At 36.0% G+C, this 16066-nt stretch overlaps 1 protein-coding gene across 1 annotated transcript in view; it reads right to left on the bottom strand.

Moving 5' to 3' along the window:
- SEMA3C (semaphorin 3C) overlaps window positions 1-16066 on the bottom strand; it is a 175066-nt gene that overhangs the window by 81925 nt on the left and 77075 nt on the right. The window contains exons 3-4 of the mRNA XM_080667027.1: window positions 10241-10401; window positions 9063-9125 (exon numbers count right to left, since the gene is read on the bottom strand). Coding sequence (XP_080523153.1) covers window positions 9063-9125; window positions 10241-10401 — 224 coding nt within the window. The remainder of the gene's footprint in view (window positions 1-9062; window positions 9126-10240; window positions 10402-16066) is intronic.

Below are 16066 nucleotides of genomic sequence, written 5' to 3' on the forward strand. Positions count from 1 at the left end.
ATGTAATTTTTTTTTAAAATATATTTTATTGATATTTCACAGAGAGGAAGGGAGAGGGATAGATAGCTAGAAACATCTATCAGCTGCCTCCTGCACGCCCCCCACTGGAGATGTGCCCGCAACCAAGGTACATGCCCTTGACCAGAATCGAACCCGGGACCCTTCAGTCCGCAGGCCGACGCTCTATCCACTGAGCCAAACCGGTTTCGGCATCTCTCTGCCCGTAATCCCCTAAAATACTTTCTTCAAAATCTCCTTTCTCACCTGCCTCCAGTCCAATCATTAGAAATTGCCATTTATTCTCTCAACAACAAAAAATCATTATAGAAATTATAAGTTGACTATGACCTTGCAGAAGTACATAAATATGGTCATCACCAAATGCACATCTGTGACTGAAGGGATCACTGCATGCTCTGTGTTTACTAGGTTCACTATCCTTTGCTGACTGCAGATTAATCCAGCCTGAGATTAAATGTTGTTCCCTTCACAGTTAGTTTCTCTCTCAAAGAACATTATTAAGAATAATGTTACAAATCAAAGATAAATACTTTAATAAAAATATATGAAAAGATAACAGTGGTTTTCCCAGTGGTGGTCAGAGACCATAGGTGTTCTTTTATTCTCTCTTCTAGGTATCATGTATTTTATTTATTTTTATAATGTACACGCATTACTTACATTATTAGTAAAGTTAAAACACAAATTTTACTAAAAACAAAGTTACATTTAAAGTCAATGTTATTTTATATTTCCCATCATTTTCTCTTATATTCACTATTAGTTGACAGTATGTAAGTATATACTTATTTTTATAAATAGTAATTTTCTACACATATGTTTCTATTATAGGTTTTTATTATCAAATAATCAATCATTAACTTTGCTGTCAAAGAATTAAACCTTACAGACCAGACTATACACTTTATTTTTATTTTAAGACATTAAGGATTTTTGTTAAATATATAATGTCACAGTATCTTGACACCTGTTTATAGAGGTTCCTGGAAATTGACTACATAACTGCAGATGATAATGTGTTTCTCTGGAGAAAAAGCACAGATGATGTATGGTGTGTATATAATATGTCTATGTTAAGGGTATCTGTGAGCAATGAGACATGTGTTTATTTTTTTCACATTCAACGTTAGTCATTCTGGGGTCCTGTATATACCATTTTTCCATAAGACATGAACTCAACCCAACCCTATTAATAATAGCTTATGTCTGTCTCCTCCTGAGTTTTGTAGGCCATTTACCATCATCAACTACTGGTATTAGTTAAAAGAAAGTCACTAATATTTCTTCCATATTTCAAATACAGTCTATACTTACTTTATGTATATTATATCTATATATTAGATATATTGATATGTTTATTATGGCTAATATTTGTTGAGAATTTATTATGTGGCAGACAGTGGAATAATCATTTCATATATTTAGCATATTATATGCTATTTAGGCACTTAACATTCATTCATTTTTTTTTTTTTACAACTCAACCGCTTTTAGAAAAATAAAGCTTAGAACATTTTTAGTTAACTTGCCTGAGGATATATAGCTAGAAAAGGGTAAAGCAGATTTTCAAACACAGATGTGTCTAACACATCTTGTATTTTTAACCTCTTTGAAATTTGCAATTGTGTTTGGAATGTATAGTTATTAGAAGGGAGTTTTTATAACTGTTATTAATGTTTAAAGAGCTCTTCCTTTGATGTTGTTTTTAATCTTTACAACAGTGTTCCAATTAAAGTATTAGTGCCATTCTAGTGATAAGGAAATTGAATTTCAAAGAGATTAAATGAAATGCTCTAGGTTTAATAATTAACTGAGCTGGCTCTTAAAACATGCCACCCTCCACCATCCCGCTTTTCTATAGGAAGGGGCTCACTAACCATGAGACAGATTTCCATGCTATCTTATGATGCTCAGTGTAGCCCTCCAACCTTCCCTACAGAGAAAAACCCCAAATGGAAAAACAAATCAGTTGAGTTAATTATGGAAAATCATGTTCTAGGTCATTTCCATTTCCATTGTTCTGCCTTGGTTTCTGAATACATTATTTCTGACCTAGACCATTTCATTCAGCAAATATGTATAAACTCAGTGCAAGCATTGTACATAGTACTGTAAATAATAGATTCAATTCCTACTTTCAGAGTAAGGAGGGCATCCATACATTAGGTTATAGTAGATACTGTAATAGGGTTATATTTTTCAAAATGTGCTATAGAAGGAAAGAAGAGAATGAGTAATGCTGAACTGGGTGTAAAGGTTTGAGGGGGGTGTCTCTGGAGCTGGAACTTGCAGAATGAGCTAGAGATTTTGACAGGCAAAGGCATAAGGAAAGATTGTTCCAACAAAAACAGCAGAGCATGAATTAAAAAACGGCATGGCAGTGTAACACTTGGTGAATAGTGCCTGGAAAAGACAGAGGATTATTGTCCAGAGAAAATTAGAGTTGGTCTGTCATCATAGTCTTTTTTAAAAATATATTTTTTTATTGATTTCAGAGAGGAAGGGAGAGGGAGAAAAAGAGAGGAACATCAATGATGAGAGAGAATCATTGATCAGCTGCCTCCTCTGTGCCCTACACTGTGGTCTAAGCCTGCAACCCGGGCATGTGCCCTGACTGGGAATCAAACCATGATCTCCTGGTTCATAGGTCGACAACCACTGAGCCATGACAGCCAGGCATCATGCCATAATCTTTAGATGGGCATAGAGAGTGGATTTACTAGTAGGTATACAAATCTCAGAGCTATTAAAAATCTGGCTTTATCTTTAACTAGCTGTTTGAACTTGAGACAGTTATTTACTAGTAATTTCTCTGTGTTTCAATCTTTTTATCTATGAATGGTGATGATAGTATTTGTTGTGAGCAATATAGAGTGAGGCAAAAGTAGGTTTACAGTTGTTTATATGGAAGATATACAATAATTAATTAAATAGTAATACAAGAGTAATACAAGAATAAACTTTTTCTTGCTCACAACTGTAAACCTACTTTTGCCACACCTTGTATAATAATAAAGCACTTGGAATAGTTTCTGGCAAATAAATATACACTGAGTTAGATATTAGATTCTTCCATACACGTTTTCAATTTTAACTGCCAATACAAACCTGTGAAGTAAATATGGCATTTGTCCTGTACAGAGCTTAGTATAGGCCCTGACCATAATAGGCATCCATGAAAGGTTTGGGGAATGAGACTTCAGTGAAATTCAGTACCATGCATGCTTTCTTTTAATTGTTTAACTCTATTTTGAAAGTATTTTCTGGTACAATGTTAAATGAAAAATCAGGCTGCTAACATTATACAGAATATAATGTCCTTTTGTTCATATACTATATATGTCATGTAATAAAATGCTGAAATAGCCCCAGCTGGTTTGGCTCAGTGGATAAAGCGTCGGCCTGCGGACTGAGGGGTCCTGAGTTTGATTCTGGTCAAGGGCACATGCCCTGGGTTGTGGGATGGATCCCCAGTGGGGGATGTGCAGAAGGCAGCCAATTAATGATTCTCATCATTGATGTTTCTATCTCTCTCTCCTTCTCCCTTTCTCTCTGAAATAAAAATGTATTTTAAAAAATATAAAATACTGAAATAATATACCCCAATTTTTAACTTACTATATCTAGATAGTGCATTTATTTTATTTACTTAACAGAAATATAGTATTTACTGTGTGCTATGTTCTACATGCTTTCCTTGGTCTTCAAATATTTCTATATTAAACATATATTAATTGCATAATTTAAAAATAGATGCTTTTAAAATATACTTTGGAGCACAGACGAATAGGGCTTTAAAAATATTGACTTTTCATGGTCCATACTATGCAATGGGGAGGGGGGGGGAACTATTTTTTTTATACCTACACTTCTTTGTTCTGGGGAATAAATCAAGGTACTTTGGTAAATGTATTACTAAAGAAAATATATTTTCCAGTAGTTTAGGATCCTCTGATCCCAAAAATAGGAAAATTGATACTCTACAATTAATAAATCAAGTTTGACATTGTGTGCATGTAATGCATATATGTCTAAATATATGTAACTCTGCTTAATTTTCAAGGAACTCTTAGAATATTTACTTAGCAAATCATTATGCCCTATCTCATTGGGTATGTTTGACAGCATGTGCTATTGTTTAGCTCAACTTATTTAGAATATGAGTAAAATATTAACATTTAGAAATAAATGGAGCATATAAGAATGTGAATACATGGGGGCGGAAAGGGAAATGGGAGGGAGGTTAATCTCTCTTTAGCTGAGGCAGTTAAAATTAGCTATTTTCCCACCATGCTCATTTATTTTCCTTATGAACATTAGGTGATTGTAGCAATATGGTATATTATTACCTGGGGTGAAATTTTAAATTATATAGAATTATTTTCTAGTAATTAATTATTTTCTAATAACTTTAAAATTTCAGATAAGTAAAAAAATCTCAAAGAATAAGGAATGCTTGATTCTAGATTTTATTTTTCCTTTCAATTGTTACACAGCAATATGAATTTAAATTGTCATTACTTTGTTTTGATTAGTAGATGATTAATACTTTAAAGTAATTTTTTAAATTTAACCAAAATATACTTCTGAAATATGTGCAAAATAATTTACAACAAACATGATTAATCTAAGAGCATTAATAAACTCATCATTCACTGTGTGGATTCCCCAGCCTTTAACAAGCCACTTATAAAAGATTTCCATGCTTGACTATTCCCATGTCTATTTTTTCAGATGTTGTTTAAACTTTATGAAGTAGCTAGATCCAGATCTGGGCCCTGGGGATAATGGCACTCACTAGCAGGTATTTCCAATCATAAAGGGAGAGGTACAGTTAAAAACTACAGTGGAAAAAAGTGCTAGTGTATTTAGGGTATGCCCGAGGGAAGGGAAGGGTAGCTGGCCCAGTCCCAGGTTGGGAGAGAAGACTCCCCAGAAATGTGACATCTGCACTGTTTCTTTAAAGAGTGAACAGATGATTCCCAGGCTAAAATAATTGGAAAGTAACTAAACAAGAAGAGAATTGCATGCAGCATGTCCAAAGGCTGAAAGAGAGAAAAAGTATCAGTACCACTGACATAAAATAAGGGGCAGGTTAACTTAAGACAATATAGTTGCCACCATATCTTTTGAGCTTTTCCTAAATATCCCAGCTGCCATGTCATTATCCTTCTTTTATGTGTATCCTTAGCATTTATCATACTCTTCCTAGTGAGGTGGCATGTTTGGTTGGCTAAGGGTGCAGCATTTAGATCCATGTGTACCTGGTCAGACAGTGGCCTCCTACTTACTATTTTTAGTGATTCAATTTATTTATCTTGAAAATGAAGATGATAACAATAAGGTCCATCTTGTGGCATTGTTATGAGAATTAAAATAAAGCACACAGAAAAGTGATGGCTCATTTCATGAAATGTTGCCTATTATTATGTGATAATTACTGCATATATGTCTCATCATCTCTAGTATATTGTAAAGACTCTTAAAAGTAGGAACTCCATCCTTATTGACCTCTGGTTTCTTCACAAGAACTCATTCATGCCAATTAAAATATTCAATTCCCACATAAAAATTTGAAATTCTAGTAGAGTTAAGAAATTCTTTAATACTTGGTTTCATTGAAAAGTATAATAAAATACGTTGATGTATTGAACCTCTAAAGGCCTATTTACCATCATTTTTCTACCACTAGCCTTTTTCCTGTGGTCTGATTAAAGCACACTTCTGTGTAGGTATCTTGAATGTTTGAAATGAGATGGGTTTGTCAAACATTCTCTTATTTAGCACAGACAGAGCATTTATTTGAAAGCATCAGTTTGATTGCTATGTCCCAGGACCCAATAATTTTGGCTGTACTAGAACAGAACCCTCCACCAGTTATTTACGTTGAGTATACTAATTGGCTGTATGGCAGAATTTAAAGATATCTATGAATGACATTACAGTATGACAAAACAGTGGAAAAACATAAGCATGTATTGAAGATTTTATCTAATGACTTTTAATTACAAGAGAGCAAATAACAGAGCATTTCAGTTTTGCCAGAGAGAAAGAAATTTAATGGCTTAGCTAAGATTCTTTAGAAAATCAAAAGCAAGTTTTGGAACAAGAATGTGCAAAGGTATCCAAAACCTACACATCCTGTATAAATGGGAAATAAAAATCTTTTTGAACAAAGGACAATTAAATCCAGTAATTATAGCCACAGGGTATTATTGTGGCAAAAAGCAACTCATGATGAGATATGCATTGCTGGGAAAAATCTCTACATTAGAGAATGAAAGAAAATAGTTTAATTCATGTACAATTAATGAAATCATAGCTTCAGGGGAGAAGAAAATGTACCCCACAAAAGTATACTTCATTCTATTACTCACTCCATATAAGACTATTATAATATTCTTACAAATGTTTTCCCACATTTTCCTGTGTTTTTTTTTGTTGTTGTTGTTGTTTTTTCCTCCAGAAAGTGGTCCACAAAATCCTATGGGTAGCAAAAATGCTGCTGCAAGCTCCTTCTGCCCACTTTTAAATATTTCTTATAAAGTGAATTATGAAACCGAAAAAGTGAGACCATTGCTGAGTCACTCCTGGTGAGCTCTCTTGCCAAAAACACCTTCCAGTGAGTGAGACTTGGAGATTCAACATTCCAGGTTCTTCGTGGACCTGCACTGAGCCTGACCGTTTCAGAACCTGAAACCTGGGACTATTAAGAGTCAATGAAAATAAAAAGTTCATTTCCACACTTTCTCCTTCCACAAGGGTTAGTCTTTCTTTGAACCAACCTGATGAGTCTCTGAAATACTTATTACCAAGGCTCAGCGCACAGCCTTCTCTCCTGAAATCAGCATTTCTTACCTCTATATAAGTGAATGCTACACTTATAATGGTAAGTGTTTAGGCAACACTAAGTTAAGGCTGTTATTTGACCTTAGACCTGATTTTTTTTGTGTGTATATGAACATTTACTAGTTTTGCTACCCAATCACCATATTTCAATCTCACACCTGAATTAGCATGCATTTCCATGCTTATTAGATTAACTAGAGGCCCGGTGCACGACATTCGTGCATTGGGGTGGGGGGGGGGAGGTCCCTCAGCCCAGCCTGTGCCCTCTTGCAGTCTGGGATCCCTTGAGGGATGTCTGCCTGCAGGCTTAGGCCCGCTACCCATGCAGGCCTAAGCAGACATCCTTCGAGGGGTCCTTAGCACTTCCGCAGAGGTCGGGGAGGCTTCCACCACAACTACTGCATTCACCAGCCTTGAGCCCGGCTTCTAGCTGAGCGGTGCTCCCCTTGTGGAAGTGCACTGACCACCAGGGGGCAGCTCCTGGTTGAGTGTCTGCCCCCTGGTGGTCAGTGCACATCATAGCAACCGGTTGTTCCACTGTTCAGTCAATTTGCATATTAGCCTTTTATTATATAGGATGTTGACTTCTCCAACAAGATAATAAAGTTGATGTGAGTCAAATATGTCTATTTTGGTACAAAATTGTATCTCTAGCAATTAACATTATGCCAATGCACAGTAGGTACTCAATCAGTATTTGTTGAAAAAGTGATTGAAATGCCTAAAGAAAATTCTGCTTTGGCTGGGTGGCTCAGTTGGTTGGAGGCTTGTCCCATACATCAAAAGGTTGTAGTTCAGTTCCAAGTCAGGGCACATATCTAGATTGCACTTTCAATCCCAGGTGGGGTGCAAACAGGAGGAAACTGATTGAATTTTACCTCTCACATCAATGTCTCTCCGTTTCTCTCTTCTCTCTCTCCCCACCCCCCCCCCCCCCCCGCTCTAAAATCAATAAACATGTCCTTTGGTGAGGATTTAAAAAAAGATAGAAACTTCTTTTTTTATGTCTTTTTTAAAAAAGTGTATCAGAGAGAGGAAAGAAGAGGAAGGGAGAGAAACATCAATGATGTCAGAGAATCATGGATCAGCTACCTCCTGCACACTCCCTACTGGGGATAGAACCCTCAACCTTGGCATGTGCCCTGACCAGGAAATGAATCCTGACCTCCTGGTTCATAGGTCAACATTCAACCAAATAGCCACACCAACCGGGTTACCAAATTATTAATAATTATTAATATAATTTTGATACTTGGATCTATTATGTTATTTTTTTCATGATTTGAAATAAGAAGGTGAAATGACATATATGCTTCATTATAAACATCAAATGATTATGCTTATTAGATATTTTTTTCATGTATTTATTTTATAATATTCAAGAATAATCGGTTAGTCCTGGCCAGTGTGTATCAGTGCTTAGAGGGTCATGGGTTCGACCCAATAGATGTGTTTCTCTCACATTGATGTTCTCTTTCCCTCCCTCCCTTCCTTCCTTCTTTCCTCCTTCCTTTCCACTCTCTCTAAAAAGCAATGGAAAATATATCCTGGAGTGAGAATTAATTTAAAAAGAAAAAAGCATAACCTGTCAGTTTCATCAAGTCATTAGCAGCAATCAATATAGATTTATTCCCTGACTCTATGGAATCCTACCTAAAGTAACCTAACTTTTACAAGTGTTTCTAGTGTCTCACATTGAAAATCTATTGATATTTATACCTGTCTCAATTTTGTTTCTATGGTTATTTTTAATTAACAAAGATACCAGTCATCACTGGTGATTTATGCCTCTGGAATGTGCTGGCTAACCACAACCCTTCTGCTGAGAATCTTTCTTAGGAAAAGCCCACATGGTATCTGGGAGTTGATCCAGAGTCTTGCATTATCATTATTTCGGCAACCTCCTGAGAATTCCACAGGTTGGATCCACTTGGAACATGGGTTATTACTGAAATTCATTATGAAAAGTGTCAGGGTGCAATAATGAAAGCAAGTCAAGAAAGTTTTACCCAGTCAGGAATTCGTAAATTACAATGTTTAAGAGTTCCAATCTTTCTATATTTACATTTTTTACCATGTGTCCAGCAGAGGATTTAAAACACCAACACCCGTTGTCTCACTCCTGGCTGCACTCAAGATACATGGATTCGAAGACCAAATATTTAAGTTTGGGTTTTTTTTTAAGCACTCACTGTGGGATCTTTGCCAGCCATTTTGCACTCTTCGACTTTGATTGTAGATGCTGGCCAGAAAACCTGTTCAGAAAGGAAAATATAGATTGCTTAAATCTCACAGTACATGGGACAGCTCAGTGCTCTTTACTTACTATATGCTAACACATTCCTTTAAGATGTTTCTATATTTCTACTTCAAAATTCTATCTTCTTTTATTTTATGAACTTAAATGAATAAAGATTTTATGATTTTATTGTAAAACTTATGTTTTTATTCCTTCCATCAATCTTTCTTTTAACAAAAGCACTTCAATATATGCTCACTTACTAATGCTATTATTGCTATTATATTAAAATGAGGTCATTATTAATGTGCACAATATAAGGTATATTTCCCTCTTTTTTATTTATAGTACACTTTTCCCAACTGCTTATATCACAATGAATTTACATTTATATTGCAATCTCAGTTTAATATTATTCTGAGTGAACTACAAGCTAGGCTGGTGGACTTAATTAAAATGGGCACCTAGGTACATCAACAGTTAAAATAGCTTGGATAAAATCCAAAAGTTTACTGCTCTGAAATACTGTCCTAGCATTCCAAGTCATTGTAGCCTTGGCTCAGGTCTGGTGGTGAAGATTATTTCTCTGTCTGCTGTCCCTTATTAAAATAACAAGTTCAAAAATCTCCTTTCTGTAATAAATTTATAATGAATCTACTTTTATTTCTATACTCCAGTGAGTCTCAATTTATTTCCTTGTTGTGAAACAGAATGATAAATATGGGCTACATTTGTTGACAGAATAGTGCACTTAATAATTGTGTTCCTTCCAAGGACTGCTTGAATTACAAATAAATGATAAGGTAGGTCTTCCTTTAATATGACCATTTTTTTCATGCTATACTTTAGTCTTCTCTTTTTCTCTTTCTATATATGTATAAACAGGAAGTGTTTTCTCAGTTAGTTTCAGATTTCAGATTGTTTAAAACTATAAAACTAGACAAAGAAAATTGAATTGATTTTATATTTTCAGTCCATTAAACAAGTATGAACTTCCAATTATGTATGAACATGTGACCAGTATTTTCTATTGTTCTAATGAAATACATAATTTATTATTGTATTTTAAGTCTTTAAAGAAAAAAGCACGTAGGGAGGTCAACATTGCCCCCATGAAAGTAATACACTTACACTCAAAGCTTCTTGACTTATATTGTTAATATTCAAGGAAAGAATGTGATCTTTGCTGCCCACATATATCCGGTCCTGATCTTCATCCATTAATAATATCCTATAGTCTAAAGGGTGGTGAGATAGGCTGAAGTATTCAGAGGTCTTGGTTTCTCGAAGCTCTGAAACAGTGAACAACACAGTGAAAACAGATTTGGTTCTATGATTCTATTATTTTAATAAAAATTATCTTACAGAAATATTTCCCAAAAATGTAAAGATACATTTTCCTCCTACAATAATAAATTAATTATAAATTAGAGTTATTTCAGTGGATATTTTTATTCATTGTCTCTGAAATAAAACATAAATCAATAAATGCAATTTTAAAGTTTATGGTGATGACATTTGATTACAAAATTATTCACATTTTGCAAGAATCTCAACTGAGTTTTATTCCTGGCTGTCATCAGCTAGTTCAAACAGGTTAGCCAAAAATATATAGTAAGTTAGCAGATTGAAACACAAATAAAAGCCCAACAAACAAACAAATAAGCAATGGCAGTGTCAATGTCTTCCTAGTTTGTCTTAATTTTTATTGTTGGTATTAATAATAAATTAGAATTATTTCCTACTCTAAATATTTACTTTACTTCCTCAACATAATTCTAACCAATTTAATATATTTTTTGATAAATTACTTAAAAAGAAATGTCCATGTATATATTATAGGGAAAAATAATGAATTTTCCGATGTTCTGAATTGTTAGATTTCAGTATCTCAATGATCAGTGACACATGTTCATTTAACTTCTTTTACATTAAATATACGCCTGTATAGCTGAACTTTGAATATAATGAATGCACCATGACAATACAAAAATCAATAATTATAGCAGAACCAATTTTCTTTCCAGTCAAAACGCTCTTTTGCACAACTTATGACTTTTCCATTCAAAGAGTTGATGTTTTCTTTTTTCTTTTGATTATAATCTTAAGAGAATGAAAAACTGAACAAGAATACGCTTTCTGGCCCTTCTGGCCAACTCAGTGGTTGAGCACTGACCTATGAACCATGAGGTCATGGTTCGATTCCTGGCAATAAAATTTACTATTGGCAGAGCTGGTCTATGCCAACCATAGGGTTCCATTCCCCTAACCAGTGATTGGTTTAAATGTGGCCTCTGACTAGTTATGGTCTATGAGACTTACCAGTAAAGAGAAGCCTTCTGCAGGGGTGTTGAAAATATTAATTGGGTCTTAAAAAGTGGCACCCAAAAAAAGGTGCCACTTTTCCTACCTCTGGACATTGGTGCGCGAGCATATTATACTTGTAGCAAGTAAGATTACTAGCTGAGAATGACAAGCAGAAATTTAGGCGGGGGGAAGCTCAGTTCATTAAGAAAGCACTTAATCTCTGAACTACCCTGGAATTGTGCTATAACTGGACTACCGCTGTTATGTAAGATTAAAAAAAAAATTCTTGCATTTCTTAGGCACCTTGAATTGAAGTTTTCATTTCTGTTGTTGAAACCCTTAATAGCTGATACATCTTTTGAGTGTTCAAAGACCCTAACTACCACCTTCTCACCCTTGCTACCATGATTTCTTTAGTTTGGGTATTTTTTTTAAATACTTTTTCTTTTCTTTTTCCCTTTTCTTCCTAATCTATAATGAAGTGAAATCAAGAGTGCTATCTTAGTAAGGAAAATAGCCTCAACTGAATTTTACCTTCAAGTAACAAACAATGGCAGTTCTCCTCTTTATCTGTTTTGTTAGAAAATAATCAATTTCTTGCATTAATTCAAATACCACAGGGAGCAATAACTACATTAACTTAGGACCTTTCTGGTCTGAGGATTTTTATCTATTTTTCTAAGCCATAAAGCTATCTTCAAATTTAATTACCTTTAGCTCATTGACAGTTGGCAGCTGTTAACCAAGTAGATTTACTTTAGAAGGGTCCCTGTTGGAAGCCTACAAGCCAAGGCTATTTAGTTAAAATGCTATTTAAATTGCTGTTAGTTAGCCCTAATTGAACTTTGGGGCTTGGGAAACAAAATTTTTATTTTATTTTTTTTTACAATAAAGAGATGAGTTCAAAGCATTGAAGATTTTTATCTATGAAAAGAATGACTAAAGAATCCATCATTTTGGTTTAATATAGATCTAAATTAAGTCAATGAATACAGTTAGAGAAAATGACTAATTTAATGATTTAAGTACAGTGAGAAAAGGAAATTACAATTATTGGTTTCTCCTCTAAACAAATGAAAAGACTGGCGCTGTGCTATAGTTCTTTAAATCTCAGCAATGATGTCATCCTTTTTACAGCATTGGAAGTACAACTAGTTGTGTTGTTTCTCAGGACATGCTCAACTGATCGAAAGGAACTTTGGCTGAGAGTATGTGGTATTAGAAAACGTAGTGGCCCCCAAAGGGCAGTGCAGGTCTCCAAGTCCCTGGGAAAATCTCCTGGGAAACATTATTAAAAAAATACTGCATGCTTCTATCCTGAAATCTACACTATTGTAGAGTTCTATGATGGAAAATTACTGTAATGCGTTCCATGCCAATGTTCCCTGAGGGAAAATGTGCAGCTCAATATGCTTACCTGAAATTCATGTATTGACATAGACTTTTCTTTGTGATAGAAATTATTGTGGGCCTTGAGAATTTAACCAAGGCTTGGGGAACAATACATTCCCCCAAAATATAAACCCTAGCAATATAAGCTTTGGGGTCCTCCTGATGATAGTCAGTATATTGCTGTAGCAATTATAATGTAGTTTAATATACAGTAATATATGCTGTCTGTAAATCACACTTTGTCCCTAACCCCAGTAAGAAGTAACATTTGTGCTCTGTGAAATCATTTGGTGATCTTAAAATTTGAGGTGACTTAAGTCAAAATAACTCAAATAGCTCTCTCTAGCTCTCTCTCTCTCTCTCTCTCTCTCTCTCTCTCTCTCTCGGTGGAGGAGGGTGGAGAGTCTAGGGTTTTCTTTTATGAATAATATATATCTCAAACTACTAAGAAGGGGAACTCATTTGCTCAGAATACTAAATTATCTTTGGCCTTTCAGAAATTGAAAATATAGACCAAATATTACTTGATTAAAAATCAACTCCCAGAGGTCTCTCTATTAGAAACATATACAGCGGTTATTCAATAATTAGATTTAAAGTTCTTGATGTGATTAATTTATGTAATCGATGTATTCAATACATATTTATTGAGCTCTTATCACAGCAGGCTGGACACTTTGGTCAAACAAGAGGACACAAAGATGAAGATACCATGGCCTTATGACAATTCCAAATTCTACCTTTCATTCTGTTACGGTCATGCTTCACTTGACAATGGAGGCACATTATGAGAAACGAGTCTTTAGGCAATTTGGATTGTGCTTACATCATGGAGTGTTTACACAAGCTAGATGGCATAGCGTTCTCCACACATGGGCTATATTGGCTAGCCCAGCGGTCCCCAACTTTTCCGAACGCACGGACCACCAGTGGTCTGCCTGTTGCTCCAGGCTACAAGCCTGTACAGCCATTTACTACACTAAATATTGTAGGCAATTGTAACACAATATCATTTGTGTATCTAAAAAGAAAAGACTGTGCGAGCACACTTGCAAACACTGGGGGTGAAGGAGAGGGCTGAGAAGGCAGGTGCTGAGATGGGGAGTAGATATTAGGACAGAAGGAGTGAGGGAGAGAGCAAGAAGGAAGAGAAGGGGAGGGGAAAAGAATAGCAGAGACCCAGAGATGCAGAGAGGTAAAGCTTGAGATGAGAAATAATGCAAGGGAGAGGGAGAGGAGTGGGAGGATAGAAAAAGGAGAGAGGAAGAAAGGGAGGGAGAGAAAAGAAGGGAAATGAGTTTGTGCTCAGGAGTGTGTGTGCATGTGTGTGCGCGCATGCATGTGTGAGTGTGCTTGTGTGCATGTCCGTTTGTGCATGCAGGGGCAGGTGTGCACGGAGCAGGCTCCCAGGTACCCATCCTCTTCAGCCTATTCCTCTTCCTTCCTAGATAGTCCCTTGGCCCAGCTGCCAGCAAGCTGGGTGGACAGCATGCTGACCTTCCTGGTCTCTTTAAAGCATGTAGAGGTAGCAGTAAATTCAATACTTTCAATATCGCAAACCTTTGCTTATAATCCAGTATAATCTTAAGATTATCAGATTATCAGACACCATGGTATATGTGGTCTGTCTTTGACTGAAACTTCCATCATCTTCTGTCACATAACTGCACTCTGTTTGCTCAGCCCACCATGAAGTTGTCAACAGAAACCCCCGCTCTCTCTCAGGCAGAATGGGCATCTACAGATTTCAAAGTCAATCCTTTGGATATCTTTTATTTCAGAGATATTGCTACTCTCAGAGTGATTTCTTCTTCGGAATGTCTAATCCCAGAAGAATTTTAAGAAGACGGGGCTTTCCTGACCCATCCTGTCACTGAGGCTCACTTTTTTCAAACCGGGTTAAAAACTGAACTTCACCTGTCCCTTTAGGGCAAACAGGCAGATAAAATCAAGAGCAGTGAAACTTCAGGGGACTGAAACCACAGCTCCTAATTCCTAAAGCAAAGAGAGACCAGAAGGCATTTTTTAAAAACCACATTTGCTCAAAAATAATAGTCCCATTATCCTTTGAGACAGCACAGAAGGATGTGAGGATTGTTCTGCAAAGCGAAATATGCCAGTCAGAGAAAGACAAGTATCACATGATTTCACTTATATGTGGAAACTAATGAACAAAATTAACTGACCAACAAATAGGTCCAGAGACATACAAGCACCTATCAGAATCTCAGAGGAAGGGGCTGGGGGAGAGATAAACCAAATAACGTATTTGCATATATGTATAACCCATGGGTACAGACAATACTGAGGTGAAGGCCTGGGGTGGGGCGGGAGCCTGGTGGAGGGGGGCAAAGGGGATTGAGGGACATCTGTAATGCAACAATAAAATAAAATAAATTAACAATAAATAAAATAATAGCTATCACTTGTGGATTTATCAGTAAGCGTAGCCATTCTAGGTGCCTTATAAAATGATTTCATTTAATTTGCATTCAAAGCTTTTATGTTTATGTGTATAAATTCATCACCCATGGACACAGGCAATAGGGTGGTGGAGGCTTGGGGTGTGGGGGGGGGGAGGGCTATAAGGGGTCAATGGGAGAAAAAAGGGAACATACACAATACTTTCAACAATAAAGATTTTTTTAAAAAAGTTTTTGTGCTAGGCCTTAACATTATTCCTGTTCTACATATAAGGAAGCTAAAATTCAGCTCATTTGAGCAATGTAACAAAGATCACACAGTCATGAGTAGAAGAGGATAGAGCCAGGATTCAAAGCAAGGTGAATTTCTTAACCTATGAACTCAATCAGACACTCTCTTGCTTTTCAAATCAGACAAGCTTTACACTTATTCGTTGAGTTTCTATCACGTTCTTTCCCTGCACATGATTCTGTGCAGTATCAAATGTAGCATAAAAAGTGCCTCAGCCTCTCAAATTTTCTTTGTCAGTTTGGGGAGTGAGGTGGTGGTATAGGGAGACAGCTTCATAATAAAATTTTCAGGGATGCTGTTCTCACTAAACCATCATAGCACGTTTGAGAAGGGCTACATGAATGTGAGATCAGAGAGTCAGAGCTTCATGTACAAGGTAAAAGTTCCACTCTTCTATCATTTTTGATGGATGGGCATGATTAACTACTAGTAAGTGGAAGCAAAATGCCAGATAGTTGAAAGAAAGAATAAGGGAGTCTGGCTAGGGAAGGGCAACAGTGAACACTGACTGTATCCCCCAGGCACTGTGTCAGTGGGAAAATT

The sequence above is a fragment of the Plecotus auritus genome, assembly GCF_963455305.1.
Source record: "Plecotus auritus genome assembly, chromosome: 4".
NCBI classification, from domain to species: domain Eukaryota; kingdom Metazoa; phylum Chordata; class Mammalia; order Chiroptera; family Vespertilionidae; genus Plecotus; species Plecotus auritus.